Raw genomic sequence first — 9,872 nt, 5'->3', positions numbered from 1 at the left:
CGAGGCTTGAATTTTTTCTTCAGTTCCCCCAGCTTGAGAAATGCTGACCGTGTTCTTCCTTTTTGGTTTTCTAATTCCAAATCTTTGCATATTTAACTATAGTTTTGGCTTTATCTTCTCGAGCTGATCTTTCAAATTTTCTGTTCAGCTCTTGGACTGCTTCAATTCTTCCATTTGCTTTAGCAGAACAAGTCATTGGTCTTACAAAATTCTATAACGCAATGTCAACTATCGTTTCTATCACCAAGACCATAGTTTCCAAGTACTGGTCCTTCCTCTTTGTTTCCAACCTTTGAATTCCAATCACCAGTAATTATCCATACATTTTGATTGCATATTTGATCAATTTCAGACTGAAGAAGTCGATGGTGGTGGTGGTGGTGGTAGTGTGCCGTTGAGTTGGTTCTGACTCATAGAGAACCTGTATATGGTTTCCGAGTCTGTAAATCTTTACAGGAGCAGAAAGCCTCATCTTTCTCCCATGGAAAGGCTGGTGATTTTGAACTGATGAGCTTGAGGTTAGCAGCCCGACTCGTAACCACTACACTACTAGAACTCCTTGAAGATATTGGTAGAATTCTTCAATTTCATCATCACTGACTTTAGTGGTTGGTGCATACATCTGAATAATAGTGGTATTAATTGGTCTTCCTTGAAGGTGTATAGATATTATCCTATCACAGACAGCATTATACTTCAATATAGATCTTGAAATGTTCTCTTTGATGATAAATACCACATCATTCCTCTTCATTCGTCATTTGCATCGTTGTAAACCATGAGATTGTCACATTCTAAATGGCCAATACCAGTCCATTTCAGCTCACGAATGCCTGGGATAGCAATGTTTGTGCATTGCATTTCATTTTTGACAACTTTCCAATTTCCTAGAGTAATACTTTGTACATTCCATGTTCTAATTATTCATGGATGTTTGCAGCTGCTTCTGTTCATTCCGAGTTGTGCCTTCTCAGCAAATGAAGCTTCAGAAAATTTTCCTCCTCTTGTTCAATCACAGTCAAGTCTGCTTTGAAGAGGCAGTTCTTTCCCAACCGGGTTTTGAGTGCTTTCCAACCTCAGAGGCTGACCTGCCGGCCCTCTAGCTGATAGTGTTTTGGTGTTCATCATGCTTCAATAGTTGACTTTCTGGTGCTTCCTAAGAGTGTTTCCCTGCTGTTCATAAGGTTGTCAGCGGCTAAACATTCAGATGTAGGCTGCCTCTCCTGCTTCAAGTCTTCTTAGTCCGGAAGCTCAGCTGAGACCTGTCCACTACTGGCTATCCTGTCAGCATAGCTCAGTGTGGAGGAGGCATTAAGTGTGGAATTGTTGTTTTGCTTTTGTTAAATGCCATTGAATTGGTTCTGACTCATGTTGTTATTGTTGTTAGATGCCATCAAATCGGTACCAACTCACAGCAACCCTATGTACAACAGAACAAAACACTGCCTGGTCCTGGGCTAACCTTACTATTGTCGCCACGCTTGAGCCCACTGATGCTGTCACTTTGTAAATCTATCTTGCTAGGGGTCTTCCTCTTTTTCTCTGACCCTCTGCCTTACCAAACATGATATCCCTCTCCAGTGACTGGTCCCTCCTGACAATATGTCTGAAGTATGAGAGATGAAGTCTGGCCATCCTGGCCTCCAACAAGCAGTCTGGCTGCACTTCTTCTAACACAGCTCTGTTTGTTCTTTTGGCAGCCCATGGCACTTTCAGTATTCTCCTCCAACACCACAACTCAAATGCATCAATTCTTCTACGGTCTTCCTTATTCACTGCCCAACTTTTGCATGCATATGTGATTATTGAAAATACCATGGCTTGGGTCAGGCGTACCTTAGTCCTCAAGCTGATATCTTTACTCTTCCACATTTTAAAAAGGTCTTGTGCAGCAGATTTGCCTAATGCTATACATCCTTTGATTTCTTGACTGCTGCTTCTGTGAGTGTTGATAGTTGATCCAAGAAAAAGGAAATCTTTGACAACTTCAATCTTTTCTCCATTGGTAAGAATGTTGTTTTTTGGACAAGTGGTGAGGATTTTTGTTTTCTTTATATTGAGATGCAATCCATTCTGAAGGCTATGGTATTTGATCTTCATCAGTGAGTATTTTAAGTCCTCTTCACTTTCAGCAAGCAAGGTTGTATCATCTGCATATCGCAGGTTGTTAATGAGTCTTCCTCCAATCCTGATGCCACATTTTTCTTCATAGAACCCAGCTTCTTGGATTATTTGCTCAGCATACAGGTTGAATAAGTATGGTAAAAGAATACAACCCTGTCGCACACCTTTTCATAATTTTAAACCATTCAGTGTTCCGTGTTTTGTTCAAACAACTGCCTGTTGGTGTATGTACAGGGTCCTCATGAGCACAATTAAGTATTCTGGAATACTCATATTTGCAATTTTGTCCATAGCTTGTCATGATCCACACAATTGAAAACCTTTGCATAGTCAATAAAGCACAGGTAAGCATCTTTCTGACATTCTCTGCTTTCAGCCAAGATCCATCTGACATCAGCAATGATATCCCTTTTTCCTCATGTTGTTGTTGTTGTTGTTATGTGCCATGGAGTCCGACTCATAGCGACCGTGTACAGGGTTTCCGAGGCTGTAAATCTTTATAGGAGCAGAAAGCCTCATCTTTCTCCCATGAAACAGCTGGTAGTTTCGAACTGCTGAACTTGCGGTTCACAGCCTGATTATTAACCACTACGCTACCTTCATAGAGACCTTTATAGGGCCTCTGAAGAAGGGATGGTGGGTTTGAACTGCTGACTTTATGATTCAAACTGACCTTGAGGTCCAGTGCTTTGTCTTGTAGCAGCATACCAGGACTACACCACCCTTGAACCACCACACCCTGATCCAATTGACAGGAGATTTCCCAAGGGTGTGGCATGCAACATCTTTTATCTTACAAGATATCTTAAAAGGCAGAGAACACGGGGCCTACTCCCACCAAGATAGCAGAGCCAGGAGTGGAGTGTACTGTTTTGAACCTGGGGCCCCTGCTTTGTGAAGCTCCTAGACTCAGGGGAAGATTGATGCCAAGATGTATGGCGATCTTTCAGGGATACTTAATACAAGCCTCCAGATCCTGAAAGGAATCAAACACCTTTATCCAGATCCGGCAGACAGTGCGAGTCTTCTCCAGGAGCTACCGCTCTCAATCTGGGCCTTTAGTGTAAGGGGAGTCATTTCTGGTTGTTAAAGCTGTCTACTTGTGGTATTTCTGTTGTAGCATCATTAGATAACAAGACAGTATCATTGTCATTTTGTAATGTGTGGTAATAATTTCACATGTGGAAGGTCTGGATTATTCCACAGATAGCATTTCCAATGAAGAAATTAGGGAGAGTAGTTTCTAGGTCCTTTTCTCTTTTCTTTATGTGTTTTGCAATAGTATCTCACTCCTTCCTGAATATTTCTGTGAAGTTTAGCTAAGTGATCAGCACTGGTTTAATGTTTTTAAACAACTGAAGTCCCTGATTTCGTTTAGAAAGAACTCCAGCTAATCTTTTTACTATAAAAAATCTGACGATTTCTCTCCTTCTTTTTTCTCATTATTTCTTTACTCTTCCAAATCCAGGAAGTTCTCATCTTCATCTCCCCATTTTTTGTGACCTACAAACAGCTCCACAACAGTGATAATTTCTCAGTTTAACGCTGTTGCCAGATGGACAAGTCCTCCACGAGGTTCTTCTATTGGATCATCTCCAACAAACGCTTGAGTTCCACCCTTTCCAAAGTCCATGTATGCATTCTCCTGTAACTTTCTCACAGAGTGATGCCATGTTCGAAATATGCTGATGGTCATGTGCAAATCTGTTGCATATCTCAAGTATTTTCAATCACCTCATATGCATGTGAAAGTCGGACAATGAATAAGGAAAACCATGGAAGAATTGATTCATTTGAATTATGGATTTGGAGAAGAATTCTGAAAATACCACGGACTACCAGAAAACCAAAAAATCCATGTTGGAAGAAGTACGACAAGAATGGTCTTTAGAAGCTAGGATGACTTGACTTGTCTCTCATATGCGCGATAATTTGCCTGAAGAGATCAATCCTTAGAGAAGGACATCATGCTTAGTAAAGTGGAGGGTCAGTGAAGATGAGGGTGACCCACAATTAGGTGGATTGGGACAATAGCAGCAACAAAGGGCTCAAACATAACAACAATTGTGAGGCTGAGTCAGGACTGGGCAGTGTTTCATTCTGGTGTGCATAGGGTAGCGTGAATCAGAACCAATTCGGCAGCGCCTGAAACAGCTACCAACGTAACAATGTCTGCGTGTACAACGCAGCATCCTTGGTCACATTCTCCTAGTTGTGTATTCATACTCTATATGCTTTTCAAAATCATCCCACCAAACCAATGCCCCTACCCCACCCATCCTGGGGATTCTGACTCATCGTGACCCTACACAGGGTTTCTGAGACTAAATCTTTATGTGACCAGAAAGTCTCTTTTTTTTCTCTTGTAGCATATAGTGTGTTTGAACTGCCAGCCTGTGGTGGTCCAATAAATATATAGCCCACAGCTCCGGGAGGGCTCCTCCTAAACATCATGAAATCTTTTTGGCATCTGGATCCTTCCTATGAAATATTTTTAGACAGTAAAGTAATTCTTACTTCAGCACATAAAATGACACATTGTAGATGGTTAATCTAAAACTCTCCCATTTCTATGAGGCAAACCCCATTATTATGATGGCAAACCAATGGTTATCTGTCTTTAGAAACTCAATGTACCCTGAAAACCACACAGGTGGCTTGCAGAATGTCTGAGGAAAATTCCCTGCCCAGCGGGACAGGAGCACATCTGTGATAATCTGATCTACATAATCCCATCACACTGTTCTAACCATCTCCAGGCCTCCCACGATTTGATCAAAGCTTTTATTTGGTGTTTACATCCCTCTGCAAGGGGCTCAGTAGGATAAGCACTTGACTAACCAAGGTCAGCGGGTAAACCTACCAGCAGATGCGTGGTAGAAAGATTAGACTTTCTGCTCCCGTAAAGATTTACAGTCTCAGAGTTGGCGTTGACTCATGGTGCGCTGTAGGATAAGCACTGGACTGCTAACCACAAGGTTGGTGGTTCTAACCCACACGCCTCTCCTTGGAAACCCTATAGGGTCCCTATGAGTCAAAACCGATTCGATGGCCTTAACAAGTGTGTTTGGGTTTCCCTCTGCATGTATATTTGACCACATCTGCATACAGTCATCTGTATGCAGATACAATCAACTGTCATTGGTTGTTGGCCTCCCTGAATGCACAGCTCAGTCCTGCGAACCTCTGAAGAGAGGAAGGAACCTTTTCAGTCAATAGGAGGAAGCCACGCCCACCAGAGGCCTATAAAAGGCAGGTCCCTCACTCTCTCCAGACTTCGTCCTGATTCTGCATTTTAACAGCTTGGACGTTTCCCTGGACCTTCAACCTAGAGATGGAAACCCAAGACCTGGACACCCACGCTCTCTCCACGGAGCTTCCAGGTGACCATCCTTCCTGCCAGCCTAACTCCTTTGAAGAAAAGGTCTCAGATGTGGAAGAGAAAGAGCTTGAAGGAAAACCCCAAACACTTTCTCCCCAGACAACGGAGAGTGGAGCTCCGAGGAGAGGTAGGCACTTGGGCTGTGAGCGAGGAGGCAGGGGCAGGGGTGGAACCGCGATATCGGGTCACATCTTGGGTGGGCTTTTTTGGCGGGGAACCGCTGTCCTGAGATTTGGTCCAGCAGGGTGAGTGCCGAGTGCAGAGCAGGACTGAAATCCATGTAGTTGGCGGCTTTTGGGAGTGCATTGTCGCACCATGTTCTAGAGGCGTGAACTGGATTTGGGTTTGCAGGCAAGCCCTGATCTCTTCGTGCCCACAGGAACTTTCATTTTAAGGGGAAAAAAGAAAACAAGTCCACTGCCATTGAGTCACCTCCCATTCACGGTGACCTTTTATCAGCCCAGCGTCGGACCCTAAGTGACCCCCCTCGTGATTTTGGTGAAGGGGTTATTTTGAAGAAGGGCTTAGTTAGAAAATGGCTTCTAGTCCTCAGGGGAGTTTAAGGACCTAGATGCACATTCCTGCGGCATCCGAATTACCTAAAATATGGGTGAGGGCTGGAAGACGGGGTTCTGTGAGCCACCATAACCCCTGTTTGTCTCCCGTATCAGCAGAGCCCAAGAGAGCTGGCAAGTCCCAGGAAAGGAGGCCGAGAGCTCGGAGCAGGAACGGCAGCAGCTCGAGCCCAGGTACAGGTACGAGGACGTCCGGGGGACCCGGCCTGCCTGCCCCCTCCGGGCCGGCGGCATCAGGGGGTTCAGTGGAAGCCAGACCTTTACAGGTCCCTGTATGTCTGGGATGGACTAGGGTTAGTGGTGTGTGCAGGCATCTTGTTGTTGTGAAGTGCCGTCGAGTCGATTCCCACCCATAGCGACCTTGTATAGGGTTTCTGACGAGCGGCCGGTGAACTTGAACCGCCCACCTTGCAAGTTCAAACGGCTTTGCAGTCTGGCGCTTTAACCCACAGCGCCACACCTGGGAACCCCGAATTCTCAGTGTCTCCACAGACAGGGTCAGATGGAAGAACTACAGGGGCTGGAAAATCAGTTCCAGGGGGACCGAGGGGACAGGCAGGCAGGCAGGAAGCCCAGGTGGGCGCACGAGGGGTGTGTGTGTGTGTGTGTGTGTGTGTGTGTGAGGAGGGGCGCTGAGGAGGACGGGCTCCTTGGGCTCTGGGCCAGCTGACCTCTCACCCCCTCGCTTCCTTCTCAGGATTATCTCTGGTGACCTCGGGAAAGAGGGACGACACGGACCCCGACTCTGTTGAGGAGACCCCGGCTGCCCGCCGCAGAGGCCGCTCCAGGGCTCGCCGTGTGCACCGCAAGCGGCCCCGAGCCTGGTCCCCAGGAGACCAGCCACCGCCACTTCGGAGAAGCCTGGTGACCACCCTGCGGACTCTGTCCGAGGCCATCTACCAGGATATGGTCCAGGTGCGGGCCCAGCAGGCACAGGCCCCGCTGACCTGGGAGCAGCTCTTGTGGCTGTCCCAGCTCCGGGGGTCTCTTCACGCCACCATCCAGACCTTCTACACCCTGGCCAACCAGGCGGCCTACGTCTTTCCTGCTGAGAGCTGGCTGACCCCGACCCCACTGCCCGTCCCCAGGGACCCAGCCCGGCACAGAGAAGAAGCCCAGGAGGAATCCTAGGAGGGACAGAAAGTCCACTCCTTCTCAGGACAGGAAACAGCTGAGGCGGCCAGTGGGCGGGCGAACTGGGATTGAACTTGGGGCCCCTCTGAGCCTGTTCATTAGGAGATGCAGCGTTTGGAGTGAGCAAGGGTGAAAACAAAGACGTGGTGTTTCTCAAATTCCTTCAGATGATCTGCAGGGATAATTACAGACAGACTGGGCTTAGTATGTTCTTGGAAAACCCAAAAGCAACGTGACTTGTCTTAGTGTGGGTTCTGACCTTAGTGTGACCACAGGCCATGGACCTTTCAGAAGATCACTAGATCATTCTCTGGAGGAATTGTGGGTGGACTTGAAATGCCAACTGTTACGTTAGCAGTCCAGCCCTTAGCCATTGGCCCTGCTCATAGGAAAGGACTTTGGAAATGACTCTTGCATTGCCGAATTATGGGTCTCCATGATTGTTTCATCTCTGGTTACACCTTGATATCTTTAGACTGTGGTAGGGTAGACTTGTATTTTTTTAAAATTATGTACCTTAGATTGCTTATATTAATAGACAAGACACTTATTGTTTTTCTTTATATTTTTAACCCTTAAGTGTGCAACCTCAGACTGTAGTTTTGTTTTGCTCAATAAATTTTTTTAACTTTAAATTTTGATTTTTTTCTTTAATGTACAATATCAAATGATTCTTCAGGTTTTTTGGGAAGTCTTTTAGATCCTTCCATTTCAACAATGTCTCCATGTGCAATTCGGGGACACTGATTACATCCTTGAGTGTCCAGCCACTCCTGCCCTCCTTCCATTATCAACTCACTGCCACCTAAGATTCTGACTTGTCAAGTTGTTGATGTTAAGTGTCGTCGGATTGGTGCTGACTGTATAGGGTTTCTGAGGAGGGCCTGTTGGGTTTGAACCTTCAACCCTGTGGTACAGACAGGTCCAGTGCATTATCCTATACACCCCAGGACCCCAGGATGTTGTTGGTAGATGCTGGCTAGCCAGAGCTTCCTGTGCTGTGCTGTATCAGTTTGTTAAAACACTTGCATTTGTATTCTGTCAATTGCTGCCAATTTCCTCAGGGCAAGTTGGACGTCTTAATCATACACAACCTATAAAAATGGCTGGGCATTGCTCAGTTCTTTGTGGTTCAATGACTCTGCATTCCTTCCATGTTTTTTTTTTTTTTTACAAGATTTTTCTTTAATTACGATGGCAGTATAATCTGCCTACAGGTGTAAGTGGGACAACCACAACATAAGGGCTAAATCCTGGAAATAGCCCATGGATCAGGAAGATCAATTCTGCTACAAAAGTGCAAAACTACCTTCTTCATTCTCCAGTGTCATGTTTTGTAAAAATGGATGTTTCATCAGATGTTCCTAGGAAACCCCATACAGGGTTGCTATGGGTCAGAACTGACTCGACGGCATTTAACAACATACAGAATTTGGTGGTGGTGACGGTTGTGTGCCACCGAGTTGGTTCCAACCCATAGTAACCCTGTATGTTGTTGTGTTGTGAAGTGCCGTCGAGTCCGTTCCGACTCATAGCGACCCTGTATAGGGTTTCCGAGGAGTAGCTGGTGAGCTTGAACTGCCGACCTTGCAGTTCAAATGGCTTTGCAGTCTGGCGCATTAACCCACAGCACCACACCAGGACCCACTGTATAGGGTTTCCAAATCTGCAAATCTTTTTTTTTTTTTTTTTAAGTTTTTATTGTGAATTGAGTGATAGTTTACAAGGGAGAACATCAGTTTAACACACATTGTTTCATTGCAATGATTACAATCTCCTCTGTGTCCTTCCATGTTCTTTTGATATTTCCAGCGTCATTCAATATTTTGCCCAGAGTCTTCCATATTGCCACATCAGGCTTGAACTTGTTCTTCAGTTCTTTCAGCTGGTGTATTGTCTTCTAGAGTGGCCCTTAGAAATTTTCTCTTCAACTCTTTTACTTTCTCACTTTTTTCTTCCCTTTGGCTTCTTCACTTTCAAGAACGGTCTCTTCTGGTATCTATTATGTCATATCACAACTCCACTTGTCTTTGGTCATTAGTGTTGTTGTTGTCATTAAGTGCCATCGAGTTGGTACTGACTCATAGCAACCTTATGCACAACAGAACAAAACACTGCCCAGTCCTGAGCCAACCTCATAATTGTTGGCACGCTTGAGTCCATTGACGCTGCCACTTGGCCAATCCATCTCGCTGGGCATCTTCCTCTTTTTCTCTGACCCTCAACCTTACCAAACATGATGTCTTTCTCCAGTTAACTGGTCCCTCCTGACAATACGTCTGAATTATGAGAGACGAAGTTTGCCCATCTTGGCCTCTACGGAGCACTCTGCATTTCTTCCAACACAGATCTGTTGGTTCTTCTGGCAGCCCAGGGTACTTTCAGTGTTCTCCTCCAACACCATAACTCAAAAGCATCAATTCTTCTACGGTCTTTCTTATCCACTGTCCACCTTTTCATGTATAAGAGGTTATTGAAAATACCATGGCTTGGGTCAATGCACACCTTAGTCCTCAAGCTGACATCTTTGCTCTTCAACACTTTAAAGAGGTCTTGTGCATATTTCCCCAATGCAATACATCATTTGATTTCTTGACTGCTGCTTCCATGAGTGCTGATGGTTAATCCAAGAAAAATGAAGTCTTTGACAACTTCAA

General features: G+C 45.3%; 1 protein-coding gene and 1 pseudogene across 1 annotated transcript; one reads left to right on the top strand and one right to left on the bottom strand.

Annotated features, from left to right (window-relative positions):
* The window catches only part of LOC102839797, a 10,535-nt pseudogene extending 5,117 nt beyond the window's left edge, over positions 1 to 5,418 (bottom strand).
* Positions 5,419 to 5,458: 40 nt separating this feature from the next.
* On the top strand, positions 5,459 to 7,212 carry LOC102839417 (protein FRG2-like). Its single transcript, XM_006874379.1, has 3 exons — positions 5,459 to 5,633; positions 6,178 to 6,261; positions 6,779 to 7,212. Exons 1-3 carry the CDS (start codon positions 5,459 to 5,461, stop codon positions 7,210 to 7,212), a joined length of 693 nt encoding a protein of 230 aa, XP_006874441.1.
* The last annotated feature ends 2,660 nt before the right edge of the window (positions 7,213 to 9,872 follow it).

Source organism: Chrysochloris asiatica, unplaced genomic scaffold (genome assembly GCF_000296735.1).
Source record: "Chrysochloris asiatica unplaced genomic scaffold, ChrAsi1.0 scaffold00272, whole genome shotgun sequence".
Taxonomy (NCBI): Eukaryota; Metazoa; Chordata; class Mammalia; order Afrosoricida; family Chrysochloridae; genus Chrysochloris; species Chrysochloris asiatica.
The sequence above is the reverse complement of the archived record's forward strand: the minus strand, read 5'-3'. Positions and strand labels throughout refer to the sequence as shown.

Excerpts from the sequence above, each read along its gene's own strand:
- LOC102839417 (XM_006874379.1), top strand. The coding sequence starts at position 5,459 with ATGGAAACCCAAGACCTGGACACCCACGCTCTCTCCACGGAGCTTCCA. Across the intron at positions 5,634-6,177 it reads GAGTGGAGCTCCGAGGAGAG|CAGAGCCCAAGAGAGCTGGC; the intron begins GTAGGCACTTGG and ends CTCCCGTATCAG. Across the intron at positions 6,262-6,778 it reads CAGCTCGAGCCCAGGTACAG|GATTATCTCTGGTGACCTCG; the intron begins GTACGAGGACGT and ends CTTCCTTCTCAG.